Below are 17,146 nucleotides of genomic sequence, written 5' to 3' on the forward strand. Positions count from 1 at the left end.
GAAAATCATTGTTTTCTGAGACCATGAAGGCTGCTGGCACAAAGATTGTCCACAATTGCAGGAACTGGCAGCTGAGGCAGTGACAATGGCAAGATTCCCCCAGGGGCTAATTTGCTGCTCAGGATCTACTGCAGTTTAATCCCACCAGGAGACCAGGCAGTTCTGACCCAAGCACCATCTAAAGGTGTCTGACTGCTCCAGGCACAGCGTCACCCAAAGGGGCTCCATGTTTCTTGCCCCCTGAAGGAAACCTTCCCATTAGGTTTTCCTGCACCCTGAGGCCTCAACGTTTTACAGTAACAGAAAAAGCCTGCAGGCTACGTGTTTTCTTAGAAAGTAGAGAGCTTTCTAACAATTAGAGCTTTCTAAAAATGGAATGCATTGCCTTGGGATATTGAGTTCCCTGCCTCTGGACAGGGTCCATCAGTTGCTGGTGACCAACTGGCTGGGACATCATAGAAGAGACTCAGCACTGGTAGAAAAAAAGATCAGATGACTGCGAGGATCCTGCCCAGCTGAACGATCTAAGAAAATGAAGGTGATATCCACAAAACTCGAGAGAAAGAACACTTTTGCCTCAAATCATCTAATCATTTCAGGGGGAACAAATGTAGGTTTTTCAGATTGCCCCATTTGCCAGACAGACACACCCACACTCTCTCATCTACTTCCACAAACCAAGTATAAACAGTTGGAATCCCGTTATAACAAATAACTATGGCATCATCCAAAATTTTCGGAGGAATCTTTGGGCACAGGCTTCCTATTGACGGTAACCCTCCAGGAAATAAAAAGCTAGATAATAGCTTTTGCAATATAAATACTTGAGGATGCAATATTTGCATTATTGGGGTCAGCTGACCTGTTCATAAATAAAAAAGTAACCACAGATGTGACTGAGCCCATCATATAAGCGTTCCTGAAAATCCACACGGAATACCACAAGGTGGATTTAGTAATGGTGTTAATTTCAAGGATAACGGAAAAGGATCAGACCTGCACAGCCTGGGGCAGGTTTCCTGGCTACAAACGTAGAAACGTTATGCCCCACTGTGCTGGTTCCGGTATCATAAGCTCACAGAGTACTCTGTGCTTTATTTCATAGCATTTTGCAATCATAATTACGTAGCTAATTATTCGTTTTGTTGTTAATGTCTTCAGGCTGCAAGTTCCAGAAAGACAAGGCTGTCACTCTGTCTTCAGTGCCTTGGACTTTAATATAGCAGGTGTTTTAAAAAACCCAAAAAGCCGTATTTACCGAATAAAAGAATACCTACCCAGCCACTGGATTAGCAAAAGTGAAGATATGAAAACAGGGGAGACAGATGACGTGGAGAAATGAAAGTGCTCGTACACTGGGTATGGAGAATTCAAGGAGACTTCACTGCATGGGAGGTTCCGAGATGGCCTCTCTCAGGATTTAGCACAAGTTGAGACCTGAAGAGGATTTAGTCAAGCAAAGGGGACAGAGAGTGTGCATTCCAGACAGAAAATGGCACGTGCAAAGGCCATGAGGCAGGATAGAGGCTGAAAGACTTGAGAAGCTACACGGAAGCCAGAGTAAGAAAGAGAACAGCAGCACAGGATGGCCCTGCAGAGGCAGACGGGGCCGGATTCCGTAAGAACTTGCGGCAGTGGCATTTTATATGAAACTGGAGGCCACTGCTATACTTAGGTGGGAGGGTACCATGGAGGAGGCAAGAGAAAAAGCAGAATCCAGTAAGAAGTGACTATGGTAGTTCAGATGACACCGCCGGCCGAGCGCTAGGGGTGGCCCGAGCCAGGCTGGGAGCAGCGGGGACCAAGAGAGGGAGACGGAGATACCAACGAGAGACACAACAGACAGAAGTCGGCAACAGAACAGATACAAGGTGAAAACGGCGCCAAGGAGTACACCCGTGTTAAAACAAAAAGACTGCTCATCTGCAAATCATAGTATTTACAATATAGTTCTAATTTTGACATTTAAAAGTACATAAAGTTATTCTGAAAATAAACTGTCAAAAAGAATAAAAAACTGCAATGGATTAAAACATATGAAATATGTTAAAATTCATGAGTTCGTCACAAAACAATAACACAAAAGACAGAGAAGGAGACAAAGTGTATTAAAGGCTCTAACGGAGGAGTGACAAAAAACGAACTAAGTCAAGGATACATGTTGTAATCTCTAGGGTAACTGCTAAAAGAATTTGGAACAATGTGACAGATGCCAAGAAATTTTTTTAAAAATATTTCATTGATCCAAAAGAAGGCAAGAGAGAAAAATGAATATAAAATAGGTGGGTTAAATAAAAACCAAGAGTACTGTGGTAGAAACATCCTGCCATTTTACTGTACATGTTAAACGACAACACAAGGATGTTTCCAGAATGTGGGAAATTCTATAGGACAAAGAACCTGATTTCCTCAACCAATAAATTGCAAGGGAAAAGGGAGGGAAGTAGGGAGGGTAAACTGTAGATTAGGAAACACTGATCAAATGCAACGTGTGCACCATGTCTGGATCCTGATCTGAATTAACCTACTGCTAAAAAAAAAAAAAAAAAAAACACATAATCAGAGAAACTGGAACCCTGAGTGGATAACGATTTAAAGGAATTGTTTTTAGGTGTGATAATGGTATTATACTTATTAAAAAAAAAAGACTTCTTATACCTTTTAGAGAAATAAAAATGTAATGAAGAGATTACAAATGACATGCTATGTTATCTGGGACTGGCTTGATAATAAATCCGTCTGATGAGGGTGGAGGGGGCGTGGGAGAGAACAAGATGAGCCAAATTGTTAATAATCACTGATCCCGGGAAAATACACACATGGGATTTACCACACTATTAGCTCTACTTTTGTATTCATTTGAATTTTACTGGGATATAAAGTATAAAGGAACAGAGGGAGAAAGGGAGGGAAGGAGGATCTCCAGACAGGTACGTATATGCAGAAAATGTTTTGGCAGGATAGGTTTTAAAATGTTCAAGTGGGTTATCTCTGGGCTAATGTGATCACAATTTTTAGAAAGTGTTACAATCTCATCTCTGGGTGAGATGATGACTGGTAATTTTTAGTCTCTTTTTGCTTAGCTATGTTTTCTAATTGTTTCTATAATGAGCAAATCGGAATGTTGATTCAAAAATTGTTTAAAAAGATAGAAGGAAAATTGCCAAAAAACAAAAAGCCTCTCCCGTTACATAGATGTTGATGCGTAAATCCACATTTTGTAACCGTTTCTGCGTCATAGCTTGCAATGGACCGAATGTCTGTGTCCTCCCCAAATTCGCAGGTTGAAACCCTAATCCCTAACGTGACAGTATTTGGAGGTGAGGCCTCGGGGAGGTAATTAGGTCACGATGGTGGAGCCTCGTGATGGGATCAGTGCCCTCGTAAAACAGACAGGAGAGAGTTTGCTTCCTCTGTTTCCACCGAGGACACAGCAAGGGGTGCCCATCTGCAGAAGAGAAGGCCCTCACCCAAACCACACGCTGCTCGCACCCTCGGCTCAGACGTCCAGCCTCCAGGACTGTGAGGACTAAATTTCTGTTGTTTAAGCCACTCATTATCATTCTGTGTTAGGATGAGCACACAGGCCTTTTGTAGAATCTGATGAAAGCTACTCTTTCCAGAAAAATGCATACTTTTTCATAAAACGTCAAGAAGCTGAGACCCCTAATGAACCTATAGGCTTTCTATGTTGTTAGTAGTTACGATAAGTAACAGTAATAGCTGACGTTCACTGCATACCTGCTACGTGCCAACCACGGTTCTAAGTGTTTTGCAAGCGTTAATCCATTTAATCCTCCCAGCATCCCTACCAGAGGGACACCCTCATCACCCTCATTTTACAGATGAGGAGGGTGAGGACAGAGAAGATGAGTGATTGGCACTAGGTGCCGCAGTTGCTGAATGGAAGAGCCCGCTTACAAACTCAGGCAGCCCGGCTCCAGAGCTGGGCTCTTAACCAGCAAAACATGAGGCCACCCATAGAGTTTAAATTAAATATACCAAGCAAATATGACGTCCTGAACCATGCTCTGGAGAATGTCTTCAAATTCAATTAACGCTAAGTGCCTACCATATGCCACAACCGTCCAAATACATAGGCTCACCAAACCCTCAAACAGCACCGTGACTCGCCCCAAACACCCAGCTAACTGTTGTAGTATGAAAATAAGAGTCAAACCTGTCTTCTGACTTCAAGTTCAACATACGACAGCGGATTCCCTCGAAGTTGGGGTGGTGGTCTGTTCTAAGCCAAACATGACCTCCTCACAACCAAAATCTTTCCAAGATAACTTGTCAAGGTCTAATTCACTAGTTCTGTTTATGAACCTTAAAATCTGACCATGGGGCAAAGCAACTCGACATTTTAGGAGATTTTCCTTCATTACTTTGCTTTAGCCCACTGAGACATCCTGGGTGGACACACGCTTGCGGAAGTTTGCCCTTGGGTTTCACAGGCACAAACAGGATTGTCCACATGTACCGAAGGCAACTGCTGAGTGCTATGGTACCGCACTGCACTCACACGCGACACGGTCCGTATAAATGCGCACACGCAGGTTGCACGAGGGCCCCCAACACTTACAGTTTCACAGTTCAAGCATCGAGTTTCATTGGTGAGCGTTCCCTGAAAAATCTCATGAACCCAGGTGAGTTCCGGTTTATTATTCTCCGCAGGTTCGTTCATGTTGCCATTTTTTAATTTTCCATTTTGCTTTTCCTGTTTCTTCTCTTCCTGCAGGATGTCCGCAATAGTGTTTAGCAAATAATTTAAAAATTCATGAGCATCCTGCTGCATGTAGTTATCAAAGAGATCTGGAAAGGAGAAGGTCGTGACTTCAGTCTCCGGCTCTCGAAAAGCAGATGAGCATGCTTAGTTTTACGTGCCATGCTTCGGTTTTTACACTGAGTGGATGGACAGGTATGGAATACAAATATATTCATCTCTACTACGCGGCTTCAGTAAGTAAGTCCCAAAAGAATTTTTGTTGGTTTCCATTTTCTGCCACCCACCAAGAACTAAATTTCCCCATCTCCCTAAAGTCATCGTGTTTATAAAAAACTACCAAAATTTTTATCTGTTCTACAAAAGAACAGAAATTACCTGATAAATTCCCTGATAAAATGTCAATTTTTAATGTGATGTAACCACCAGTGATCAATTATTTATTGGGCAATTTATCTAGAGCAACTGGGGTCTCTTCTCGAAGACCATACTAAACCCTGGACCAGCCTGCAAGCAGCTTAAATGAAACACATAAGGGAGGTGAGGAATATGTGTGAGCGTGTATCTATCGGATAGTGTTCTGACACCAAGCACAAATGATTCCGGAAGCCTATTGCTGTTCCCTGCCATAAGGACAAACAATCAAGAGATGAATGCAGCTGCAAAACTTCATTATTAATCATGTCCACAACTAGGCCGAGAGTGCTCTGCTTCCTTCGCTACCCAAATTATTTTTATTCTGCTATGTTAAACTCTAACAACTTCAAAAGACAGCAATCAAATGAAACAAGACTTTATAAAACAAACGTCTGATTAACTGTGCAAGTCTGCTGGAATACAGGTGAATCCAGGATAAACATTAGTTGCCAGAATCAAATATTTTTACAGTCATAAAAATTACCAACACAAAACTTCTGGAATCCACACCTTGTTTCTACCACCACTCCCCCATAAGAAGACAGAAAAGCCAGAAAAATTAGGACATTTTTTATCATACAAAGCTACCAATTTGATATCCTTCAATTATCTTAGGTAAATAAAAATCAGAGAAATTATTTTTAAAACAGCAGAGGTGCTGATTAGATAATACGCACTTACTATTTTATTCAATTATTGCACCAACCTATTTACTCCAATGAGTGTCTCACCCAGAAGGCTGCCTTGGACAATTTTTTCTCTTACAATGATCCTATCCAGAATGCAGCCAATAAAAAGATCATTCTAAAATGGGATGACAAATCTGCATTTTAAAGCATATTTATTAATACAATCCAGTGTTGTTGTAGGTATACTGGGTAGAGAAGAAATAATGTTTTTTTTAAAAATGGTACTTGAGTAGCTGCCCACACTTATTTCCCTTTTCAAAAAAAACCAAAATCACCAGCTCTTCATTTGGAGGATACACAGAACCCGTCGGTTTTCCTTATTTCAGAGCAGAGCCTTATTAAAAAGGTCACATTGCACACTCCTCGCTACTCACCGTTCTCTTTTCTCAGCCTTGAAATGAACTTCTTTGGTGGGATGACGCCAACCTTCTTCTTCTGCGTGGCGATGCTGTGGAAGAGGTCTGCCAGGCACGTCAGCAGGTTTTCCTTCTTTTTTTGCTGGGCCTTGTATGCCAACACATTCTCCCGGAACGGCCGGCAGAAGTACAGTGCCTGGAGCACGGAGTTACAGTAGCATGTGTTTCCAAACTGCCAAAGGACAACAGGGACGGTTCAAGTCATCTTCTGGGGACGAGCCACCTCTGGAACAGGTGGAGAGGGTAGAAGGGCCACCACCCTCCACGACCCGGCCCGGATCTCTCCCCATCGGAGTCCCGCTCGCCATACCAGAAAACTAGTTCACGAAAGACCGGTGACAATGTGATCAACAGGGAAATGAATAAAAATGCTGTAGTCCTTGTGCTTCTCTAGCCCACAGAAGTCTCTAAAAGGCTAATAAACACTCTGTCTCGATAAAGAGTCTAATGAGACCTTCTGGTGCTTATAAAAAGAGGGAAGAAGTATCTACATAATATGAAGACCCAGGAAAGCAGCTGGCTAAAAAAAGATGCCACATTTGCAACACATCGAAACTCCCATGACGGGGAAAACACAAATCCAAGTCAAAGAGAGATCCAGCAACCACGAACCACTCGCTGGGCTGAAACAGCCTGAACTGAATGGGGGCTGGTTTCCATTTCTTTCTTTCGAGCTTCCAAGCGACCCTGCCCACAGGCTCAGACCACACTTCCTCACTTGCCCAGAGCAACAGAGGCAAGAAGGGGCCTCCTCACGTCCCCCCTTCCCAGCTCCCCACCCTCTCAACTTCCAAATTGCCCTCGATCTTATTTCTGCCAAGGTGACAACTGTCCTGGACAATACCACCCAAATTCCTGGTCTCCTGCAACCAGACTGGGGCCCAGCAGTAGCATGTGATACTCTCGCAAAGCGTGGACACTGAGGTTCTGATAACAGGGAAACGATTTCGCTGGGTTTCAACTGACTGGAAGACCAGCTCTGGGGAGGGAACACAGCAGAGACTGACACTTTAGGATGCTCTGTGCACAGTAAAATGAAAAGGAAAAGATTCTAAGGAAATAACAAGATTAACACCACGGATTACGAAATGCTACGTAAGATTAAAACAGAACAGGCACACCTTCTCAGAACTGGTTGTTGGCTTGTGTGCCGTTTCCCCAAGAGCAAACAGATGCTGGGCCAGCTTAACATGACATTTCTGCACATGCTAAGACAGAAGCCTTCCTATTTTTACATTTTAATCTACTCTGACACAATTATGTAACAGGAGACAAACCTCCTTTTACAGAGAAGCTGGAACTTCGATAAATCACCATTCTAAGGGAACCCAAGGAAGCTATTAATAAATACAGATCTCACAATTCTTCCACAAACTAGGGAATGGACTTAATGCTTTTTTTCTCCACAACCTGCACTGGCGTTTTCCTTAGCCAGCGCAGAATTCCCACTGAATAACTACCTTCACTGGGCTAAGCAGAGGCCTGTGCATAATGGCTAAAAAATTTGTATTCAAATTAGAAGTATTTCACCAACACGATGGCCTGTATTCCAGGACTTTTAGCTTTCTTCCTTCTATTCTTTCTCTTCTGCTCAGTATCTCACCTCTACCCAGACACCCTTCAGTAATGCTTGGCCCTGACCCCGGAGACAATTCCTAGGAAAGAAAAGGAGCTAACATTTACCAAGTGTCCACAGTGTGCCTCAGCCTCATGTCAGGGTCTTAAACAGGAGCTCTCATTTATCCTTCATTATAACTCGAAGAGTAGAAACCATTATGGTCCTCATTTTATAGATGGGGAAATGGAGACTCAGAGAGGGCAAGTAACTTGCCCAAGATCACACAGCTAGTGAGCAGCATAGGCAGAATTCAAACCTACATCTGTATTACACTGAAGTCAACATTCTTTCCATTATATCACAGGCTGCATTTACTTGCGGAGAATATTTCTAACTTCCCCAGTGGAAATTACCACTTACCACATCTATACACTGACAGACTATGCTCAGAGCAATTGTCCAGAAAACCAGGTGTTTATGAGTTAATACATGATGTTACTTAAAACCTGCACCCCAGAGAAAAAGATCAAATAAGAAAGAAAGCCCATGAGGGTGGGGGTACACTGCCTTCCTACTTGGTTATCATCAACTTACCAAGGAAGCAGAGCCTGCTAAGTCTAGCCTTACGCAAGGGTGCTGTTGCTGAGAACAAGTAAAATGAGGCCAAGTAATGCTTTTTTAAATTTTTTTTTTGAGATAGGTTCTCACTCTGTCACTTGAGCTAGAATGCAGTGGTGTCATCCTAGCTCACTGCAACCTCAAATTCCTGGGCTCAAGCGATCCTCCTGCCTCAGCCTCCCAAGTAGCTGGGACTACAGGTGCGTGTTGCAACGCCCCATTAATTTTAATTGTTTTTTGTAAAGATGGGGTCTCGCCATGTTGCTCAGGATGGTCTTCAACTCCTGGGCTCAAGTGACCTCCTACCGCAGCCTCCCAAAGTGCTGGGAAGACAGGTATGAGCTACAGCACCAGAAGGCCAAGTAATTCTGAGATAAACTGGTCCCAGCTTTTCCCACACAGCCAGTCCTGCTCTAGGTGCCACCACAGAGTTACATGTTAAACAGCTACTGGTGATCAGCTGGTGACTCCTAAAGCTCCAGGTGCTGACGCCTACTAAAACAGACTGCCTGGAGAGTTCACCAGACAACAAAGGGAGAACAGGTAAAAGATCTGGCTGAAAAGACGAATAAAACCACATTAAAGTTATGTGTGCAAAGGAAATTCTTTAAAGCACAGGGGAGAAAAATGCGAATTTGGCCCAATAAGGCAGTAATTCACACGCTGACTACATGTGAGTTATATTTAACTCAGGCTGGTTTTGAGCCCAGGGCCAGGTGAAGCAAAACCCTGTAGTTGTTTCCGGGAAACCTTACTTGCTGATGTTCTTATTGTTACAGTTAATACTGACAATTTAATTCTAAAAACGTGGATTGCACTGCATATAACTCACATGTGGAAAACAATAAAAAATAACAAATTAGGAGCATTCTGTTTTAACGAAACACTGTGGCCCCAGGGAAAACACTTTTTTTCTCTAGTGTGGCAGTCAACGTGTTAAATTCTTTTTTCTGGGAAAACTCACACTTTCAACAATAGATTAAATTGCCCCCTCCTCAACATTTGCCACTTCTACTAGCTAAACAGCATGGCCAATTATTTAAAAATTGGTGTTGGGGCTGCACAGCAGGAAGCCGGCGAAGCTTCATGTTTATTTATAGCCGCTCCCCATCGCCCGCATCACCGCCTAAGTTCTGCCTACCACGCCTCCCCCTCCACCATCCGTGGAGAAACTATCTTCCGTGAAACCGGTCCCTGGTGCCAAAGGCTGGGGACTGCTTGCTGCTCTAAAACGTTTGATAAAGATAATACATTTTAAATACTCACGTTGACCAATCCAAAGTAGTGCTCATTGATCGGAAACTGCTCTGGACCAATGTCTTTTTCCAGAGCAGAGGCATTGGTGCCCTAAAAGAGAAAAACAGCAAAAGTTCCGTCAAATGTAGAAGAAACAAGAAAGTGAAATGATACCTAAGAGAGTCCACTGTCGAAGCGAGCATCTCCCCTGGTCGACAAGGTGTTTGGTCATGTTCGTGCTGATTGGAGAGGTGTCAGAAGTAAACCAGAAGACTAGTTAATAATGTCAGCCCTATTCCTCTCCTCAGCCAACGTAGTTATCCCCCCAAACCTGTTCCACTTGCCTTCAATCATCTTCTGTTAGGAAAGGAGGCTTAAGATAGGCAAACAAGCAAACGAAACTTCTGAATAAAACGTTGCCATTTCAGACAGCTGCAGCAGCTTTCGTACTACTTGGTGGCACAAAGAATCATATTGCCACTTTCAAAGTCCATTTCTTCATTCTGATAAAGACTTATTGCATCCCCACTAAGCCAGACACTATTCTCTAGGTCTAGGCCCAGGTAACAGAACAGCGAACAGAACAGGCACGGATGCCTGCTCTCGCGGAGCTCACACTTTAGTAGATGAAGACGGCCTGAAACAAAAAGCATGTTGGACGGTGCATTAGAAGATGGTAGGGCAATGGAGAGAAGGTAGGAAACAGGGCAGGAGAGGAAGGGAGCAGGGGTACGGGACAGGCTTGCAGGTGGCAGAGAGTGGGTAACTGCATCTGTATATAAAGTGGTTGGGGAAGGCCTTCTTGAGAAGGCAAATGTCCAAAGAATATTGTGAATAACGAAGAAATAAAATTTAAAATCTAACAGTTCCCAAATGCATCAAATTGGTAAGCTGCATGAGACTCCACCATGATCATAACGACAGCCACTGGGTACTCTTACTATGTGCTATTTATTCTTACAACAATCCTGTGAGCTAAGTACTATTATTTTTCCGATTTAACAGATGAGGAACTTAAGACTCAGAAGGGTTGAAGAATCTACCCAAGGTCCACAGTCAGTAGGTGGTGGAGTTAGGATGTGAACCCAGGAAGTCAGACCTGGGAGCCCACAATCTTACCCACATGCCATGCACAGCAATCCAATCGGTTAAAGCATTCGCTGAGCCCCACCAACGGTCAGCTAGTGGCATTTGATCATTGTGACTCCCCAGGGCCTGGCTGAGTCTGCTGCGATGAGAAAAAGTGACCAAAGTTCAGTCCATTAAGGGAAGTAGTTTAAGGAGTGGGTGGGATCAGGCTCTATCACCATTTTAGCGAAGTCTCTGTCTATTGTCACACCTTCTCCGGCTGTCATGGAACACTCAGAGGTCACAGACACTAAAGGATTCAGGAGACAGGTGTTTTAAAAAGAATAAGATACTTATGTTTTATTAAAAAAGTAATGCATTGCTACTACTCATTCTTGACTTACATAATTAGCATCTCATCTCAGTAGGGTGAGAACCTGGCAAAATGGCCACTTGTCACCAAGCAAACATTAAAATGCAAAATGACCCAACTCTAAGCAAACACGACCATAATAAAAACTTGGCACGCTGCATCGCCTTATCATAACATCCTTTGTTTCCACTTGTTTTCTAGTTCCTTTGCACTGTTCCACCAAAGTAATAAATTCCTTTACCCGTCATCTGAGACTCCGGGTTTGGTGATCATTTGTGTGTAGGACAGTTTCAGTATCTTTTCTGTCGTGTGTGTGGGGCGGTGGGGTGTGGCTGGTCGCCTTCACAATAATGTGACTCCACAAACAAGGCTGGGTGTTTGAAACACATCAAATGACTGCAGGATTTTATGATATGGACAAAAATCACTAAAAAATTCCAATAAAGTTATATCTCAGCCATGAATCCATGTAAATAATGCACATTAAATACACCTATAGCCATTTTTCAAGCTAAATTGGAAAATACGGCGTACAGCCCGGGAGGAATGTCGGATACAAAAGTATAGTGCACGGAGACAGAGCTCGTTAACTCTCTCTCTCTGTTTTTTTTTTTTGAGACAGAGTCTCACTCTTTTGCCTGGGCTAGATAGAGTGAGTGCCGTGGCGTCAGCCTAGCTCACAGCAACCTCACACTCCTAGGCTCAGGTGATCCTTCTGTCTCAGCCTCCCGAGTAGCTGGGACTACAGGCATGTGCCACCATGCCCGGCTTATTTTTTCTATATATATTTTTAGCTGTCCAATTAATTTCTTTCTATTTTTGGTAGAGACGGGGTCTCGCTCTTGCTCAGGCTGGTCTCGAACTCCTGAGCTCAAACGATCCGCCCACCTCGGCCTCCCAGAGTGCTAGGATTACAGGCGTGAGCCACCGCGCCCGGCCTCGTTAACTCTCTCTTTACAAGGTGGCAACATACTCAAGTCAGTCCACGATTTTGGCCATTTGGAAATCCCTGGGTTGGGTCTACTTTTCTCTATCTTACTATTTCCTGTTTGACTCATGCTAAGGACAGAGACCCAGGGGCCGGTGCCCATGAGCAAGGCCTGGGGAGAGGCAGCGGCCACCCGGGCAGCGTGCCCGGAGCAGTACAGCACAGGGAAGGAAGAAGGCGAGCCGTGTCTCCAGTGAAACGTGGCTCTTCCCAGGTCAAGCCTTCCTCGCCACCCTTCGGGTCAAGCTTGCTCACCCTCTGGGTCTGGACGGGTCGGGAGGAGAGGTGGGCCGGGCCCCGATCCTTGGTACTGCTTCCTGCCCACTACGCCGTCACCCTCTTGTCAAAACACCCCCTTTCCAAGGCGCTGCCTCCCAGCACGGTCCAAACGCCTTCCTCACCCCTCGTCTTGGCTGCCCCCTTCTCGGAAGACCTGCCTTTGCACCCCGGCTCTTGCCATCCTCCTGGGCGGCCTCCACGTCCCCGGGATGAGCCGGCCCACATTTGCTCTCGCAGCAGCTCGGTGTCCTATTTTCCAGCTGTCTTTTATTCACTCCACTTCAGCCGCCCACTCCCAGAGACACCCTGGATCCGGGCACCAGCCGACACGCTCGCCTGCAGCTGCCCACGGCTCGCCCGGGCTCCGGGTCTACGGATCAGGGTTTCAACGGCTTTTCTGAACACCCGCTGCCCTTTGCCACAGCACCTGGCAAAACCCCAGCCGGTATGAACCAAGCATCCACCTCTCTGAACACACACGCAGACAAATGTTAGAGGGGAAAAGTCAAACAACCAAGCGGACCAGATGCACCGCACTTCACCGAATTCAAGGAGCCCTCGACACATCCTTGACACGTCCCACAGGCCAACGTCCCTCTCCTCTCCACAGTGACTATTCCCAACTTCCGCCAAGCTCCCGGTATTCCGCCATCCTCTTCCCCCCTCTCCCTGGTGTACCACTTGACAGAAAAAAAAGTTTTTGTGACCAGCAGACAGGGACTCCCTACCTGCCTCTCTCGCGGTAATGGTGGAGACGTCTCTTTTGTCCAAGGCCAATCTCTCCTCCTCTACCGGGTCCTTCCCATCAGAATCAGCATCTCCCACGTGAAAAATACACACTTCCCCCAGGCACCACCACCTTCTCACCGCCCCCCCAGAGCTAGACTGTTTAAAACAACTGTCTGTTCCGAAACATTTACAGATGAATCGGATGATTTCTCAGATTTATTTCAGACAATCGGGTGGTGAGGTGGGGGGAGGAAGGGGTGAGGTTGTGCTACTGAAGCTGAGCGGTGAGCGGGGGCTCCTCCTGCTGCTCTGCTTATCCCGTCACGCACGTGAGTGGGACGCAGGAGGGTCAGGGGCGGCGAGGAGCTGCGACGATGGAAACGGAGGCCAGCCAGGGAGACTGCAGAGGCCACGCTGATGACCGTAAAGACGGAGAAAGGGGCCAGGAGCCAAGGAGTACAGGCGGCCTCTAGAAACTAGAAAAAGCAAGGGAACGGATTCTGCCCTGGAGCTTGCGGAAGGTGTGCAGCCTGGCTACACCTTGATTTTAAAACATGTGACCTTCAGAACTGTAAAATAATACATTTGCATCTGTTCAAGCTACTACATTTGTGGACATTTTCCACAACAGGAATAAGAAACCAATATGCTCCCTTCCCGACCTCTGTTCCCCACTCACAGCATCCTGTATGGCTCCCGTATCTGTCCCGATTGCTACTCATACAATTGCTAACATCTGTCCCATCCCCCAGACTAGACACCTCATGGGGGCAAAGGCCGCGTCTGATCTGCCCAACACTGCGACCCGCTGGCTGACACACGGCAGTCCCACGGTGCCTGCCGGATGGGGGGCGGATGTGGGGACACGGATGTCTGAGTAGCCTCCGCGTGTGTTGGTTTGGACACAGACGTGTGTGCTCTCCCCACGTGCTGTTCAGCGAGGCACAAGTGCTACCCTCCACTTCCCCATCCTCCCTTCCCTTTATAGACACACTCTCAAGAACTGGTTTCCATGGATACAGAATGTCACTGATATTGACATCTGGAACCAAACTCTTGCTTCGCATGCTAGCATTTTCCATTGGTAACGTGAATCTTTGTGCATCTTTAACAGATTTGGGGATTAAATATGTCAAACGTAAATGTGTTTTCATGATAAAAGAACATACACATGATGGGGAATGTTTCATGAGATGCAAGTGATGATAACTGCTTAAAGATTAATTAGGCAGCATCATGGAAAGTTTAAGTGACCATGTCCTTCAACCCTGCAATTCTACTTTCTTTATCCTACATATATACTGGCGCAGGTGGAAAAAGAGATAAAGACAGTAACACAGACCCAAATAATGAAAGCATGCCTTAAGCAAGACCGAAATTTATTTTTCTCTTTCATGAAAATGTTCAAGAGGATGCGGTGCAGGCCTGATATGGCGGCTCCACAGTGCTGGGGCTCCGGCCCCTTTCATCTGGCTGCGCTGTCGTCCTCGAGAGTCAGCTGCTATCTCCAGAGCCAGGATGGCGACTCTAGCTCCCGCCATCAAATAACCTGTGCCGGGGGTAGCAGGAACAAAGGGAGAGGACTGCTCCTCCCGTCTCAAGGATGCTCCTGGAAGCTGCGCACATCACCTCTGCTCACAGCCCTGCCGGCCAGAGCCCAACCTAGACATCCGGCCGGAGCTTGGCCAAGGCGGTCTTGACCTGAGCATCCTACGGCTGGTCAAAATTTTCCTGGAAATGAAAAAGCTATTGGGAGGACAATCAGCAGTCTGTCTCGGATGGTCCTTGCGGCAAGGTTTGTACCAGAAAACAATTAGAAATAACTTGAACTGGTTAAATAATTCTAAGACTCCATATGATGGAACAACACCATGTACCTATCTTAAAATGTAAGGCTGCCCTATAGGTACTGCTAGGAAAATTTGTCTAAGACACAGAGGTAAGTAAAAACGTGCTAGAAAGAGTTACGAGGTGTGTGTAGGATAATACTATAAATGTCACTTGCTGGATCAGCAGACACCGAGCCCTGCTTTGTGCCTGGCTCTACTTAAATAAAGCAACCGGGCCGCCGTATCCGACGCCTGCACCTTAACGCGAAGTCCTGAAAGAATATCTGAGGAAATTGTTCACAGTGGACGGCTGGAAGATGAGGAGGCCATGAAGGGGCTTTTCTTTTTACCTTCTCAACTCTTCATTTTTTACTATAAACGTAAATTATTCTATTATTAAAAATTCAATAAATTTAATAAAAATGTAATAAAAGTTTAGTAAACGAACGTCCTGCGGACCAGTCACCCGAGGCCCACAGCACACACTTCAGAGGTGCATTTGGCCAGTTTTCCTCCCCGGCATGAACTGCCTCTGATCGCTTCGCCTCTGCCCGGCTGCGCTGCTGGATCCAGCCTCCTAGTCCTCGGGCGGCACAGTGAAGGAAGCAGAGCTGGGAACGTCATCAGCACTACACGAACTACAAAGTGTATTACAAACCCAAGAGACTACACTTCTATCGCTAGCACCCAGCATGACGCCAAAGGCAACGGGTGGGGGGGACCGAAAAAATAACTGTTATGTGACCAGATGGCAAACAAAGAACGTTCCTATGGGGTAAATCACAGGGACTGGGAGTGTAAGAAACAGAGTTCTTATTTCCATCAGTAAAAAATGTGGTAACCTTTGAGAAACAATGCAGCCAACTTTATTAAAAATAGCAACCGAGCTGGGACGAGCTCCAACAAGAAGACTATAATGTTAGCTCCTCAAAGCACCTCTGAAAGCAATTCTGTGACTGCCAAGGGTGCTACCAAAACACAAAACAACAACAAAATCCCAGGAAGGATGAATCATAAATGCATAAGATGGGTATAGAAAAAAAAAATCCGTTTAAAAAGCAATTTATAAGGAAAACAAGCTACAATTTCTTCCTTGGGGAGGAAAAAAGGATAGAGACAGATCCTTGCCCAGGAGGAGGAAATAACTGAAACAAGGGCATTACGGGGTTTGTAAAACCAATGAGAACATCGCCATACTATGGGGGAGCCTAAAGCAAAAACACAGGGACTGGGAAGGGTCCTTGGAGAGCAGCTGGACCACGCTGCAGATAAAATTTTTTTTAAAAAGTCCCATAGAAGTAAACTGACCCGCCCAAGATCTCCCCAGAGTGGCCCTTTACCTGCGTCCTAGGGCACGCAGCCTTGCTTTCAAGTTTGTGCAAGGCAGAGAAGGGACTCAAGAAAAGCCAAAGATGACATGTAAGCACTTCTAAGCAAACAGAAAATAAGTCATTAATTACGGACATGAATTAAAATAGATGGCAGGAGAGGTGAATGCTGCTGCTACTGCCACATTTTTAGGTCTGTGTTCAAAGGGCTACTTTACTTAGCACGTATGTTTTCATGGTACAAAAAGAACACAAAGGACTAGTTTCCAAAAGGACTAATGTTCCCAAACCTCTGATGACAAGGATCGTTTCTACAGTCTTACGCAGAAAGTGAAGCAAAAATGAAGTGATGTAGCCCAAAATCTCAGGATGAGTCAGGAGTCGCCTGCCAGGATTCAAAGGTAGTTAAGGAGGAATTAGTAACAGACAATTCGTAAACAGCATTTACTATGTGCAGTCACTGTTTTAAGGACAGTGACTTTACGTGTATTTTACTCACTTTAATCTTCATAATAACCCTAGGAGGTAGATGTCATCACTGTCCTTATTTTAAAGGTAAGAAAAGTGAGCAGGTAAGGAACTATTCATGTTCACACAGCTAGTGAGTAGTGGAACCAGGCCAGGTGTCGTGGCCCACATTTGTAATCCCAGCACTTTGGAAGTCTGAGGCGGGAGCATCACTTGAGGCCAAGGAGTTCAAGATCAGCCTGGGCAACATAGCAAGACCCCATCTCTACAAAAAATTTTAAAACTTAGCCAGCTGTGCTGGCATGCACCTGTAGTCCTAGCTACTCAGGAGACTGAGGCAGCAGGATCACTTGAGCCCAGGAGTTCAAGGAACCATGAGCTATGACTGAGACACTGCACTCCAGCCTGGGTGACAGAGCAAGAC

General features: G+C 45.3%; 1 protein-coding gene across 2 annotated transcripts in view; it reads right to left on the minus strand.

The window, feature by feature from the left end:
• The window catches only part of USP46 (ubiquitin specific peptidase 46), a 49,807-nt gene that overhangs the window by 16,827 nt on the left and 15,834 nt on the right, over positions 1-17,146 (minus strand). For both annotated transcript variants that reach the window (XM_012639926.1, XM_012639927.1), the window contains exons 2-4: positions 9,691-9,771; positions 6,207-6,420; positions 4,586-4,815 (exon numbers count right to left, since the gene is read on the minus strand). In XM_012639926.1, the coding sequence (XP_012495380.1) occupies positions 4,586-4,815; positions 6,207-6,420; positions 9,691-9,771 (525 nt within the window). The remainder of the gene's footprint in view (positions 1-4,585; positions 4,816-6,206; positions 6,421-9,690; positions 9,772-17,146) is intronic.

The sequence above is a fragment of the Propithecus coquereli genome, unplaced genomic scaffold (assembly GCF_000956105.1).
Source record: "Propithecus coquereli isolate 6110/MARCELLA unplaced genomic scaffold, Pcoq_1.0 Scaffold143, whole genome shotgun sequence".
NCBI lineage: Eukaryota > Metazoa > Chordata > Mammalia > Primates > Indriidae > Propithecus > Propithecus coquereli.